Source organism: Maniola hyperantus, chromosome 13 (assembly GCF_902806685.2).
Source record: "Maniola hyperantus chromosome 13, iAphHyp1.2, whole genome shotgun sequence".
In the NCBI taxonomy this organism is placed as follows: domain Eukaryota; kingdom Metazoa; phylum Arthropoda; class Insecta; order Lepidoptera; family Nymphalidae; genus Maniola; species Maniola hyperantus.
Window position 1 is genome coordinate 2590851 of NC_048548.1, and position 15910 is coordinate 2606760.

The 15910-nt window shown below is 36.2% G+C and overlaps 2 protein-coding genes across 4 annotated transcripts in view; one reads left to right on the top strand and one right to left on the bottom strand.

The window, feature by feature from the left end:
* The first annotated feature begins 941 nt into the window (after positions 1-941).
* Positions 942-15910, top strand: part of LOC117987835 (uncharacterized) — a 52919-nt gene continuing 37950 nt past the window's right edge. For all 3 annotated transcript variants that reach the window (XM_034974900.2, XM_069502765.1, XM_069502764.1), the window contains exons 1-2: positions 942-1307; positions 3017-3156. In XM_034974900.2, the coding sequence (XP_034830791.1) occupies positions 1208-1307; positions 3017-3156 (240 nt within the window). In that variant the 5' untranslated portion in view covers positions 942-1207. The remainder of the gene's footprint in view (positions 1308-3016; positions 3157-15910) is intronic.
* On the bottom strand, positions 6168-9504 carry LOC138403186 (uncharacterized). Its single transcript, XM_069502716.1, has 3 exons — positions 9028-9504; positions 8389-8453; positions 6168-7134 (listed from the first exon to the last, which is right to left on the bottom strand). The coding sequence occupies exons 1-3, from the start codon at positions 9341-9343 to the stop codon at positions 6586-6588; spliced, it is 930 nt and encodes a 309-aa protein (XP_069358817.1). The 5' UTR covers positions 9344-9504; the 3' UTR covers positions 6168-6585.

A 15910-nucleotide genomic window follows, 5' to 3' on the forward strand; every position in this document is an offset into this window, starting at 1 on the left:
TTTTGGGTTTTGAAATTTTTTTTAAATCTACACTAATATTATAAAGAGGAAAACTTTGTTTGTTTGTTTGTTTGTTTGTTTGTTTGTTTGTTTGTACTGAATAGGCTCAAAACTACTGTACCGATTTTAAAAATTCTTTCACCATTCGAAAGCTACATTATCCACGAGTAACATAGGCTATATTTTATTTTGGAAAAAAATAGGGTTCCGTAAGATATTTGGGTTTTTCGGACACAAGGTGTAAAAAATCAACCAGAAAAGTTACTTATTTTGCGTACGCTGCCTAAACTATAAAAGATAGAACCATAAAATGTTCTAATTAATTGTAGATCTTATAAATATCTACAAAAAAGTCCGCGACACACTATACCCATCTATGTCGAGTGAGGCACAGCAACCATTTTTTTATTTAAAAATCTTGAATTTTTTTTGGACTACATTTAAACGCGTTTATTTTACTCATGCTATTATGCTCATGCCTTATCAAAATAAATGATTTCATCACTAAGAACAGTTTATGGAGATAATATTTGGTCTTTGAATGATTAAAATTGGACGTTTGGTTTTGAAGTTATGGCGAAATTAAAATATTACGATTTCTGCTGCACGGCCCGTTGCGAAGTGGGCGTCACCAAGGCGGGGGTGCGCGTGCGGGAGGGGAGTTTAGATCTATGAGTAAGGTACCCGCGCGGCTCCCGTAAATGACGCGGTTCGAAAATTCCACCCGAGCGAAGCCGGGGCGGGTCAGCTAGTCTGCAATAAATTAATTTTATATTACATGTGTGTTTAGTATATAGTTATATTATAAATTCAGCTGATTATTTTATTAATAAAAATGCGTTTTATGTTTAAGCATATTATTGTATGAAAAGCTACGTGCATTAAAATAACAAAATTACTGGCAACCTTTTTTTCATAATCTGTCATATCTGTCATCATCAATGAAATTGAAAAATGGCGTTCTCTACAGCTGTGGATTGCGCAATTTAAATGTAAATGTGCCCGAAAACCTTTAATTATTGTATATTTTGTGTGTTAAAAATAATTCAAATGTAAATTGTGCGTAATCCAAATGGCTAGTAGTGAATAAACTATTGAATAGTTTCGTTTGTGCAAACCAGTCGGAGATCGTGTATTTTTTGTTGTGATGTGTTAAAATTATTAATAATGAAACGAAAAGTAATACGGCTGTGCAAATAATGTATTAATGATGGCTGTGTTATGGCTAATCTTATTTTTGGCCGCGACAAGTGTGCACTCTGTGCAAGGATTGCCTGTGGACCCAACGCCACAGACCTACCCGCACGGTGAGTCGATTTATCCAAAAACAATGTTTTCATCATTTACTACTTTATTCGTAACCTTTCTAAATCAATTTACTTTGCAAAGAATGCTAATTGCTTAGAGAAGTAAGTAAGTACGTAACTACGTTCAAGAAAAAGTTGTGTTAGAAAAAATATACATATGTACTTATTTTACCATTTGCGGGTACTTAACTTAAAAATTAAGAATGTTCGAACACGTTTCACAAGCATCTAGGACTCGTGATCAGCTAGTTAAGAGAATGTCTAAATAATCCTTTGTTATACATCTCAAGTTATCAAAACAGGTCTGCAATAAAAGTCAAATAGGTTCTTAATCAACCCCAATAATTCTGCATGTGTAACTATTCGTCAAGCATGGTTAGTATTATTTTGTGTACCCTCTAAAAGTGCAGAAAATATTTATAGTAAGTAATGTAGGATCACTTCATCAGCCCAAGATATGAAGTCAAATAAACCTTGTTATTGCCTTATATTGAATTCCTTGTATATAGATATATTTGTTTTGATTATGTTTTATCATACTTACTTACCTACTTCCAATTCTTAAATAGGTTATTTGACTTCTAAGTCTTAAATTAATGATAAAACAAATAATTTAAGTCGTAGTTCAATTTAACTACTTATTAGTGTTCAACAAAGTAAAGTAAACTTATAAATACATGTACAGTAGATTTGCGATTATCCAGACTACCAACCGAAAATTGTTCGACCAAGTGTGAGAGCGGCCATACTCAGGTATTTTTCCGCCATTTTGTACGATAAATCAAAAACTATTATGCATCAAAATAAATAAAAACCTGTTTTAGAATGTACAGGCAAAGCCCTTTCATATGATATCCCACTTGGTATAGTTATCTTACTTTGAAAATTGAAAATACTATTTTGGTGAACTACATAATATGCACAAACCCTTTTCTTCATACATTGGAATATCCGGATTTTCTATGATCCGAATCCCTAATGACAACAATTAGTCCCGTTAATCGAGTTTCCACTGTACTCTGTATTTTTATCTGCCTGTACCATTGAAGCTTACTTTCTATAAGTTTTTCTTGTATCCACTGCAACCTTAAAAGTTCCCCTTGTGTTCAGAGCATCATTGTGGGTTTGTAACTCTTCGATGCACACTGTGTGTTGTCTTGATTCTTAAGTTTCTTTTACACACTTGCCCTGAGATCTATAGAGTGCACTTTGACTTTGCTCAGAGTTAAAACGAGACAGATTTATGTGAGTGATATAGCTCTGTCTCATTTTAACTCTGTCTTAAGTCTAAGCAAAGTCAGTGTGCGCTCCATAGATCTCACCCTTAGACTTAGTTGTCTGATGTTCAATGTCAAATCTAAACAAATATTTTAGTTGTTAATATCCGTTGTAGTTATTATTAGAGCATAACTACAGTTATCTTGTGGCATTGATGAAACTAGGTAATAAGATGGCAAAGCTTGGATTTTGTGACATTTAGGAATAAAATCATTATAAGTTCTTCTAATAATTAAAAATTACTTTATTGAATTATTTTTTATTAACTTTATTATTAAATAATAATAAAGTTTTATTATTAAATAACTAATAATTAAAAATCATTAAAAATTCTTCTAAAATTCATTATTTTAAAGTTTGACATTTCTATCTGTCATTTTAGTCTCTAGGATTAAAAAATAGACTATAGTTACTATTTATCATTGTTCCAGTTCCAGAAACAAATGGGTCATTATTTGGGGGATGGCGGGAGTCAAGTCTATATGCAGCATTGCCAGCGCTGGTGCTGATAATCACAGCTGTAGGGCTGCTCTTCGGCTGCACCTGGTGCTACAGGCACAAGGACTGCAAGGTAAGATAACTACACCAATTTGTATTTAAGTACAACCAATTTCATTGTTGTAGTTGCTAACTAATACCCACAAAATTATCAAAAACTTTAACTGCTAAAAAAATCAGTTGTTCACATACTTACTGATTGGTTTTATAATATTACTAGGTGATGGCCGCGACTTCATCCGCGTGAAACAAGTTTTTAAAAATCCCATGGGAACTCTTTGATTTTCCGGGATAAAAGTGACCTATGTCACTCTCCAGCTCTAAAACTATACTCATGCAAAAAATCACGTCGATCCGTTGCACCGTTGTGACGTGATCGAAGGACAAACCAATAAACCAACAAACAAACACACTTTCGCATTTATAATAAGTTTACTGATTATTGTAAAAATCCTAAATTGTATTTGCACTTCTTATGCTCGTAAAGTGGCTTGCTCTTTATGCTGGCTGTATGCGGACTAAAACTGCTTTTCATGCTCTTATGCATAAAGTACATGTCATAGGTATAGTCCGTATAAAATCACTCCTCACGCGCTATATTAACTCTATGGGTCAACTGTCCAACCTGATTTAGACCTATGTAAAAAATCACGTCGATCCATTGCTTCATTGCACGTGATTGAAGAACAAACAAACACACTTTCGTATTTGTAATATCGTTAGTGATGTAGGGATGAGCGACTAATTAAAAACGAATTCGCTTATATTTATGTGTTATTAATATTGTTAAAACAAACTTCATTCCATTTACCTCTAAAATTAACAAATTCAATGTGGCTAATTCCGTTGTACAACTCTCAAAACTAAACTAAAGTAACATCTAAATCTGTTGCTATCCCTTTCATAATGTTGCTTGCGGAAAAGGATAGCAAGTAGATTTAGACCTGATAATTTAGTTTAGTTTAGTTTAGAGATTGTGTACAAGAGAATCGGCCCCATTATCTAACATTTCCATCAAGAATTGAAACGTTGAATAACAAATTGTTTGTTTCCGAAACATACCGAAATTGCGCTGCGCTAATCATGTCTTGTTTTCGTAATTTTATGCGTAATTAGTTAATTAAACAGACCCAATATGTCTCACTTAAACAATTTTAGCTACCATCTATTCCCTCATTAAGCTTTAATCAGTAGCCTTATTATAAATTTGTGTGTGTGTGTTTGTTTGTCCTTCAATCACGTCGCAACGGTGCAACGGATTGACGTGATTTTTTGCATGGGCATAAATATAGACCTGGAGAGTGACATAGGCTACTTTTTATCCCGGAAAATGGGCTAGTTGTTAGCAAGTTCCTACGGGATTTTTCGTGAAAAAGCTAGTTGGAATGTTTTACTGTAGTTTTAGTGAGATATTTCAGAAGATAATCCAATTCATCATGTATGCGTCCACGGCTAGACATAGGCCTTTTGCATAGACACACCACCAAATGGTACTCCTTGGCTTTCCTAATCTACCCGCTTCCTGCACGAACCAAAAGGTACGCAAATATCGACGTTGCGTTGGTATCATTAATGGAAGGTTTCGTCGAATTGATCGGCATACTTACATAGGCCTAGAATACATGACGCTACTCAAAAGTGGTGAAACTGACACTAAAGAAGAATAAACTCTGAAGAAAAAGTTTTTAGACTAATGCCTGATTGTCCTATAAGAAAGTTACGAAATATCTCTGTGGTTCTATCTGTGAAAACTTGTCATTAGCTTTAATCTTCTTCTGTTTTTACCTATTCATTTTTTCATATTAGCTGTAAGTTTTCCTGTTAAATAAAATAAATAACAGTCCACACATGTCGTAACTATGGGGCCTCTACACGGCCATCAGCGGAAGTCGCGGGCATCAGCTAGTAGTTTAATGTTTGGCCAATATAAGTTGCACTTCAATATCTAATCAGTTGCGGACGATGTGGGTCGACGCCCTGCCTGCCCCCCTCGCACCGGCGGCTGTTATCACGCGGCTTTAAAACCAATAATGGGCCAACTTTTATTATTGCTCGTGATTGCGCCCTTGACTGATAAGGCACCCGTTTTTCATTGTCAACAGCATTGTTTTTGTTTTTCGACACGTATAATGTACCCCACATTATCGCCTTCCTTCGCTTCCGTGAACTCTTTTACTTTTTAATTTTAAGATTTTCTTTACTTATTGAATTTTTATTTTTAAGTATAGAATTATTAGGAGTAGGAGTTCGTTACCTGTGTGTTAGTGGTTTTGAATTGTTAAAAGAATCTATCACTGGTACAGAATACTATTTCTACTGAAAAGAGCAGCGAGAAACTCGGCGGTAACTCTTTCCAAATGTTCTAGACGTAGCGTTTGCAACACATGCCGGGCATAAACTAGTAACTTATAAAATCACGTTTTATACTAGGCACATCATCAGCATCATCAGTTCACTTTCCATAAGAACTACTTTTCGTAATAGGCCTACATTAAATCAACTTTTTAATCCGATTTTATTGTGGTCAAGCGCAAATCTAGAGTAAAAAAATTGCTATATAGATAAAGAAGAAAACGAATAACATGTGAACCTTCCCTTCAAATGTAAACAAAAGCTTCGGATGTGAGGACAATAGTTAGTTTAGAACAGATTCTCCTGAAACTATAAAGTTAATTTATGCTATAGTTCTTGCAATTCACGATGGCGAGTGAACTTTACTTGTGGTTACGTCGTATACAAGGACATTGTGTAGGTGTGCGTGCATGTCGGACCAATCAGTCGCGAGCAAGCGCTCGCAAACCCACACATTTAAAGGCGTGTCCAAACATAGCGCTGCGAGTGCGCGGCAGCAACACGCGGCAATCGCGAGACACAGCTCTGATGCGCGACTAGTGTAGACATCCCAGAAATGTGTGCGCGGCAATACTGCGCGGCATGTCCTAGACACGCTGTGCTCTCAGTTTGCATTCGATCCAAAATGAAAGCGGCCGCGTGTGTTGTAGCTCTACTTATTATTCGAAAATTACGCAGAAGGAAGAGACTGAAAAAAACAAGGCAATGCTGGATACGACCACTTTTCCAACAGAGGGTAAAGAATTTGAAAGTGATTAATTATGAAATCCACTATCGAACAACACAGTTTTTAAGATTGACCTTGGAAGAATTTGAACATATACATACACTGGTGGAACCATTTATTAAAAAAACTGATACACACTGGCGTGTAGCAATAACGACGAAAGAGAGACTCGCAATAACTTTGCGATATTTGGCCACAGGAGACTCATATACTAGTCTACAATATATATTTCACGTGTCAAAGCAAACAATCTCAAAAATAGTCCCAGAGGTGTGCGATGCCCTAGTGAAAGCTCTGAAGGATGTGATAAAGGTAAAAAAGAACAACTTTATTACTTACATTATTTTTATTAAGTTTTTAATCAATCATAAATATGTGCATGTTTAATGTGCAGACAATAAAAATGAAACAATCACTATTTAATTATAAACTATTCTCAGTATTCAAATCGTTAATCAATTGTGTAAGTCCGGATCCCATACTAGAGTCACTAGAGGATGCCGTATTGGAGATATCGGTATAACGTGTAGTAAAATAACCTGGTCTTCTTTCATCGTTTTCTTGAATTGTAGACTGATTGAGTTGGTTTATACATGCCATATCAGCGTCAAATATTATAGTATTTATGGAATGTTTTACTCTTGCTAAGGTTATGGGATCGTATTTTCTCAACTCTGCCGCTACGTGCATGCCAAAAGCAACGTATAAATCGTTGCTGTTATCGCTTTGTTTTCGCATTTCTTCCAATGCATCTTCTAACATTTTATTCTCGGCATCATACTCCGGATCTTCGTGTGTTCTCTTTGTTGGCTTCCTTTTAGTTGGAATCGTAGATGCAGTATTCATGTTAGTCGTATTTAGTTCTGAAGTGCCTTGTTCTGTAGCGCTTTGTTCTGTAGCGCCTTGTTCTGTAGCGCCTTGTTCTGTAGCTCCTTGTTCTGTATTATGTGACTGCGACGATGAGCCACAATCCTGTAATCAAAACAACGATTTTTAGTTGTGTTTGTAGAATATAGGTATAGTCTTTGGGATTTAAGAAGTGTCTCCGTTTCAGCTAGGACTAAAATGCTTTCGTATGATGTCCGACTGTTTTCATTTATATCTGTCGTAGAATGTCGTAGTTAGATTTCCACGCGATTCTTTGAGGTTACCCACCCCCACCCGTGTTAAGATAAATTTCGCATTTTTTTAATGTGAACTTTATATTTTTCAGTTACCAGTATCGGAACAAGATTGGAAGATAGTCTCTAAAGAATTCGAGGAAAAATGGAATTTCCCACATGTCATCGGTGCTTTGGACGGAAAACATATAACTATTCAGGCTCCTTTTAGAAGCGGCACCGAGTATTACAATTATAAAAAACATTTTAGTATTGTACTTTTAGCATTAGTAGACTCAAATTACAATTTTATGTACGTTAACGTTGGAAGTCAAGGTCGAATATCAGATGGAGGCGTTTTTAAACATTGTGAATTGTACCGAAAGTTAGAAAATAATCAACTTAATGTACCAGCACCAGAAATTTTAAATATACCCTACACAACAAAAGTACCCTATGTCATATTAGGAGATCAAGCTTTTGCTTTAACTAAATATATGTTGACACCTTTTGCAGGAATTCATTCAAAAGGGTCTAAAGAACGGATTTTTAACTACAGACTATCGAGAGCACGTAGAGTAGTTGAAAATGCTTTTGGTATTTTGGCGTCTAAATTTAGAGTACTGAGAAATGCAATTATGTTAAACCCAACATCAGCTAAAAAGGTAGTTCTAGCTGCTGTTCACTTGCATAATTTTCTTCGAAACAGCTCTTCAATAACAACCTCTAATAACTCAATGAATGAATCAGTTACTTTAACACCGAACGAATGTATAGGTGGCACTCCAACCGATATTCGTAATTTTTTGGCAGAACATTTTATGGCAAACGGGTCGATTATTTGGCAAGATAGATATTAAATAATTACGTTATGAGAAACTAGATGACGCCCGCGACTTCGTCCGCGTGAATTTATTTTTTAAAATCCCTCGGGAACTCTTTGATTTTCCGGGATAAAAAGTAGCCTATGTCACTCTCCAGGTCCTCAGCTATACCTATGCAAAAAATCACGTCGATCCGTAACTCTGTTGCGGCGTGATTGAAGGACAAACCAACAAACACACTTTCGCATTTATAATATTAGTATGGTTATACATGAATGTATGTATGAAATTAGCGTACTTACCACTGTGTCAATAGGATTACCCCTATCATGCAAAAAGTGGAAAGACTTGTAGGCCTTGTTTCTATCTGTAACAATAAAAGTGTCAATTCTGTTATATCCATCTGCTTGTGAGAAATACTTTCCTAAACATGTGTGTATAAACTCACGACCATCAGTCTAGTTTACCAGCTGATCAGACCGTTAAACATATTTTACAACGGTCACATATTTTAACCAAAATATTTCGATGATGATTATACGTATTTCGAAAATTATTCAATCTACGTAATTGCATTAATTCATTGATTTATTAAAAACATTCATTCAATGATTTTGCGCTCTAAGATCAAACTCAATCGGTTTGCCATATTTATTTATATTTTGGGTCGTGCATGAAAAAACGTACTATACTTAGTTGAGCATTACAAACGTGCGAACTGCGTACGAACCATATTACTATCATTATGTGAGCGAGCGCAATGCATGCGCCTGACCGCTCTCACCTAGGCTCCGACAGGCACGCACACTTACACAATTATACATGTACACGACGTAACCACAAATAAAGCTCACTCGGTTACGTAAATTCCAAGAACTACATATACCACAGTATACATTTAACTTAGATACCTATATGTAAGTAGAATAGAATCTTTTGTTACAAGTACTTCATTTTGTTATTGTTTGCTGTAGGAGTACTTATTGTCATTTCATCAATATCATTAAATAAAAGATTAAACTTACCCGAACCAGTAATGTTACTCGTTTTTTCTCTGTTTCTCTCCCTTCTGTATGAGCTTAAAAGACTTTTCATTTTGGTTTTTAGAACTGCTTTCGGTTGCTCGAAATTTTTTGCGATTTCATCCCACATGTCTTCTCTTAAATTATTGTTATGATATTCTTTGCGCCTGGTGTCCCATAATGCATTAAATGAACCATATATTTCAATAAGTCGAATTGCCGTTTCGTTATCCATCGTTTACGTCCACACACCTTCACTGACGAACGAACACTACGCGCGCGGCAACCTCGTTCGCGCGCGGCAGCAACACGCGGCATTCGTGCGCGGCGGCCGTCCAAACACAGCGCGGAAATCGCGCGCGGCATGCCGCTCACGATTGCCGCGCTATGTTTGGACACGCCATAACTGTACCTTACTTATACCGATACGACTTAAACACAAGCATGAGCTACTCGCCCTCGTAAAATGCAAGAACTATAATAAATTCTTACAATTTATCAGCTGACCTTGCGGCTGTCCTATTATCACCTATTATAATATGTACAGCTAAAAGTATCGCTTTCATTTAAATTTAAATCGTCTGGACCATGTCCATGACGTAGTTGGCAACCTTCAATCGATAATCCATTCTTGTAAGAACCGCCGTAGCTATCAGGTTTCACGTCTGGGGGGGTCAGTAACTGTACCCTGACTTGAGTTAATTAATCCATTGACTGAGTCATTACCACTGAAACGGACATATATACAAGTACGCTGGAAAAGGAGTGCCATTCAAAGTGACATTTATTTTTATACCGATTCGAAACTCTCCACTCTAGCCACCGTACAGTACGCGGCAGAAAGTAATGTATACATTGACCTTTAGAAGGAGATAGCGGATTTGTAAAGCATTGTCTCTGTCGTTGAGACCGCCAAAACGTCACATAGGCATGAGTGACAGAGACAACGCTCTATAAAGCCGAAATATCTTTCTAAAGGCTTAATTACTTTCGGCCGCGTACTGTATATCGGTATATATTAAAGTTGACACTTTTGCGCAAATGGTCTTTACGTTGACACTATGTTGCCGATGTCTCATCATTAACATTTAGTTCCGAGTACGTTCACAATATGACGCTCACTGCTGCTATCAGCGGCAAAATGCCGAAAATCAAGTTGCTTCAAAACAGATCGGCAATCGCAAGTCTAGCGTACTTGTTACAGATCAGTGGTTATCACCCAGGGGGCAGCCTGTGACATTACTCACGATATTTGGCAGCTTCAAGATCTATTCTTCGCTGTGATGCCGTGATGCATCACGTCGTGAACATTAAACATATCGAATGTTAATATTAGTCATTGAATGTTTATTTTTTATTTCGAGTTTTTATTATCCGTCCGTGAATATGATATCGTTAAGATATACTTATCTATGTGCATATATTTATAGTAGATTTTTAGGGTTCCGTACCTGTAAAAGGAAAAACGGGACCCTCATAGGATCACTTTGTTGTCTGTCAAGAAACCTACAGGGTACCGTTGACTTAGAATCATGAAATTAGGTAGGTAGGTCTTATAGTAGACATGGGGAAAAATCTGAAAACCGTGAATTTAGGCTCACACAAAAAAATTAAATTGTGGTCATTAACTAAAAATGAGTTTTTTCAATTTTCGAAGTAAGATAGTTATACCAAGTTGGGTATCATATAAACGGGCTTCACCTGTGCATTCTAAAACAGATTTTTATTTATTTTTATGGATCATAGTTTTTGAATTATCGTGCAAAATGTCGAAAAAATGCGATTGTAGTACGCAACCCTCGATGCGCGAGCCTGACTCGCACTTGGCCGGTTTTTTTTTATTCAAATAAACTTTCACATTTTCTTCGGTTATGGCTTTTCTCAGTGCCAAATCAGCAAAGTTCACTTCGCCAGTCTCAAATAACTTGAAGGAAAAGTGCTTTTGAATCGTCAGGTGAATCTAGCACTGCACTGGTTCGGAATGCCCTTCCTACCAAGAACCAGCTAGGAACTCGGCGGTTGTTCTTTAAAAAATTAATATGCAATAGTTATTAACTATTGATTCCAGTATTACTGGAGTGGAGCGAGTAAAATCCACACTCTTTTATCAATAACTATACACCTTCATATTAAGTTAACTTGGCGCAAAAATTGCAAATGTTGTGTTCACTTGTCATCGATATACATATCAGTACCTGTTATAGTTAGTATGTCATGTGGTATAATATGTAGAATATGTATATTGTAAGTGTTCCTTATTATTAAATAAAAAATTATTAAATAAAAATAATAACTAGCTTATGCTCGCGACTTCGTCCGCGTGGATTTCACAAATTTCAAACCCCTATTTCACCCCCAGGCGTTGAATTTTCAAAAATCCTTCCTAAGCTGATGCCTACTTCATAATAGCTATCTGCTATCCGTCCAGTAGTTTGAGCTGTGCGTTAATAGATCAGTCAGTCAGTCAGTCACCTTTTCCTCATATATTTAGATCTTGAATTTTATAAGATCTATTATGCTTTTAGTATGAGTATACTTTTAAGTTTTAATGGATTGTTTTTATATAAATTCGGTAGGTATAATAAAATAAGTTTCTAATTGTCTGTTTTAAATATCATACTATGACCTTGTTTTAAATACCTACACATTTGATAAAGTTCGTTCATGAGTTTGATTAGTCATAATTTGCATTGTCTACGTTTTTAGGGTTCCGTAACCAAAAGTCAAGTCGAAATTATCTATAAATAATCTATAATGACTTCGTTCATATTCTGCACTTAATCTAAATATATAAAAGCGAAATACCACTCACTCACTGACTGACTGACTAATCACGAAATCTCAGGAACTATTAAGCCTACAAACTTGAAATTTGGAAGGTACGTTCTTTCTAGGACGTAGGTGTCAGCTAAGGGACGGTTTTGAAAAATTCCCCTCCTAAGGGTGTGAAAGGGGGGGTCTAAGGTTGTATGAAAGTCCTATGTTTTTGAAGTTACGAGACGTGAAAATCGACATTTAGGTTGTTAGCTTTAAATAATAAAAATCTGTATAATTCAATTTGGAAAATTCCCCCCTTAAGGGTGGTAAAATAGGGGGGAAAAGTTTTTATAGAAAAGTTTTAACTATTGTTATTTTTACTTGAAATTTGAAACGTAGGTTCTTTCTATGGGGTAGGTATCAGATAAGTAAGCCTCCCCCTAAGGGGATGAAATAGGGGTTGAAAAGTAATATGAAAATCCTATGTTTTAAAAGTTAGAGATATGAAAATTGGCATTTAAAATATAAAATAAAAATAAAAATCTCTTTTATTCGAATAAACTTTTACAAGTACTTTCGAATAGTCGGATGCATCTACCACTTAGGTATTCTGGGTTGTGACTTGTGTGCCTTAAGTTGAGACTGTATGTAAGTGAGCCCTTTTGCAGCGGGAAAAATTTCAGATCTCATGAGAAACCAGAAATTTTACGCGGACGGCGTCGCGGGCAACTGCTAGTATTACATATTGAAATGAAATGAAAATGAAAATCTTTTTTATTCGTATAAACTTACAACAAGTGCTTACGAATAGTCGGATGCATCTACCACTGGTTCGGAATGCCTTTCCTGCCGAGAAGAACCAGCAAGAAACTCGGCGGTTGCTCTTTTCAAATATTTGATATAGGTACAAGATTATGCCATGTATAAAATAGTATTTGCAGTCTTGTGCGTTGCTGGAACGAGCTGCAGGTCAAATCCACGCTCTTTTATCATTTAGATAATCTTCAATTGTGTAATATGCTTTTTTCAGGAGCATATTTTTAATAATTTTTTTAAACTTGTGCAAAGGTAAGTCCAAAATAGTTTGCGGGATTTTATTATAAAAGGTAATACCAATACCCACAAATGACTTTAGGACTTTCCTGAGGCGGAAGGCAGGAGCTGCAAGTTTGTCTCTGTTTCTAGTTAGCCTATTGTGTAGATCACCAATTTTCTTGTAACTAAGAATATTTTGTCTTACAAAAATTATTTTATTATAAATATATTGAGAGGCTACAGTAAGGATATCTATTTCCTTAAATTTCTCTCGAAGGGAATCGCGTGGTCTTAAGATTATAATAGATCCACAGGCTACACTGGTGATGCGGTTTAATTGTAATTTGTAACCGTTTTGGCTACACAATTATAGCGACAATGTATTACTAGCTGTATTATTATGTAATACTAGCTGATGCATGCGACCTCGTCTGCGTGGTTAGGTTTTCAATAATCCCGTGGCAACTCTGTAATTTTCCTGGATAAAAAGTAACCTATATCACTCTCCAGGTTTTGAACTATACCCATGCAAAAAATCACGTCAATCGGCTGCTTCGTTGCGACGTGATTGAAGGACAAACTAACAAACCAACAAACAAACACACTTTCGCAGTATATATATAAGTATGGATATGGATTTATTGCTACCTCACGCAATACTTTAAAAAAAACCGGCCAAGTTCGAGTCAGGCTCGCGCAATGAGGGTTCCGTACTACAGTTGTATTTTTTCGACATTTTGCACGATAATTCAAAAACTGTGATGGATATAAATAAATAAAAATCTGTTTTAGAATGTACAGGTAAAGACCTTTCATATGATACCCTACTTGATATAGTCACTCACTTCGAAAGTTGAAAATACTAATTATTAGTTCATGTCCACAATTAAATTTTTTTTGTGTGATCTAACCCTAAATTCACGGTTTTCAGATTTTTCCCCAAATGTCAGCTATAAGATCTACCTACCTGCCAAATTTCATGATTCTAGGTCAACGGGAAGTACCCTGTAGGTTTCTTGACAGACAGACGGACAGACAGACAGACAACAAAGTGATCCTATAAGGGTTCCGTTTTTCCTTTTGACGTACGGAACCCTAAAAATATTAATTTATCGCCTAGATTATAAAAATGCTTTATTGTGTAGAATTTCAAAATTTATTTTGTACCCGCATTGTACATTTTATAATGCGGAAGTTCACTACAAGCGCAGTACTGGCGTTAAATTAAATTTTTAACTATCCCAGTTAAGCTTGCTGACCTAAATGATCTACCTATATGACTGCAGTTTTTTTGGATGAAAAAACTTGGCTCGGTACACGTATCATCTTTTAATGGTACTACATTTTGGCATTAGCGTGACTTTTATTCTTTGATTTTGAATTAAAGAATAAAGTTCTTGCTGGTTTTGCTCCGTAGGAACGGCATTCCGAACCAATGATAAATTAAACTAGTTTTTTTTTTATTCATTATAGGTATACGTTTGACCACAATCACACCTGATGGGAAGTGATGATGTGGCCTAAGATGGGACGCGTTTACCTAGAAGATGCCTATTCACTCTTGTTTTAAAGATACCCGGGTTGTAATTGGTAGGAAACACATATCGCGGAAGAGTAGTCCAAACCTTAGCCATACGTATGAGGAATGATGACGCAAAACGTTTCGTGCGTGTAGATGGAATGTCGACGACATAAGGATGGAAACTCGCCCGACGTCTTGCGGTTCGGTGGTAAAATGGTGACGAAAAGCACTTGTAAAAGCTTACTTGAATATAAATACATATTATATTCTATTCTATTCTATCTGGTGGTAAGTGCTGATGCTGTCTAAGATAGATACGGGCTAACTTGGAAGGGGTATGGTATATCGTTCATATATATCTACTTGTGCAAATGCAAGTTATATTTATATCTACCTACACGTTTTCTTCGCCATAAAAGTACAGACAGTAATCCTAGTATGGTTTCAAGACAATGTATTACATAAAATAGTTCTATACATGGTCATGGTATCGCATTGTGCGTATGGTTGGCGTGCGGATTTACAGGGCTGCTTGGGATATGCATATTATTGATAATATTATTGATAACGGCGCGTTTTGTATTCACTATCCACTGTAGCGAGGTTTAGACTAGCAAGAACTTCTTGCAAGTTTCTTTTATTTTTTTATTCAGATACAAGTTAGCCCTTTTGACTGCAATCTCACCTGGTGGTGTACATCTGGTCTCAAGATGATGCAGTCTAAGATGATAGCGGGCTAACCTGGAAGGGGTATGGCAGTTTTTATTAAACCCATACCCCTTTGGTTTCTACACTGCATCGTACCGGAACGCTAAATCGCTTGGCGGCACGGCTTTGCCGGTAGGGTGGTAACTAGCCACGGCCGAAGCCTCCCACCAGACCAAAGTATTCCGCAAGTACTTGCAGAATTGTTTACACTACGAGCAATATTGTACCTACATGTACGTACATTTGTGACTTGCGGCAAGTCCAGCAAGTTACAAAACTTGCGGATGTGAGCTTGACGTGATTGTTTACACGGTAGAAATAGCTTGCGGAAGTCAACTTCTGCAAGTTTAGTTGCTAATCTAAACCTCGCTTTAGGAACGGTACAATGAACTCTGACATTCTACTATACGCGATACACAATATTTATTTAAGTAGGTATGAACTATATGTATAAATGCAAGTCTGCCTATTCTTCACTTCCCACGTAGTCTCACTGACATATTATATAATACGTGTAGTCTACTCTATTTAACGCTCTGAATTTTCATATTACCAATTTTTAGAAAAAAATATTTTGATTTCTGTAATGAAAAGATAAACTGACTAACTGATAATATATCAACACGAAATTGGGAATTAGCTTATTAGGTTCCTACGAAGCGCATATCAGCGTACAGCTTAAACTGCTGCTGGCTCTATAAACTTCATAATTTGCATGTATGTTTTCTCTATAAAGTATAGACCTTCACTATGAAAGGATTTACAGATATATTCCACCTT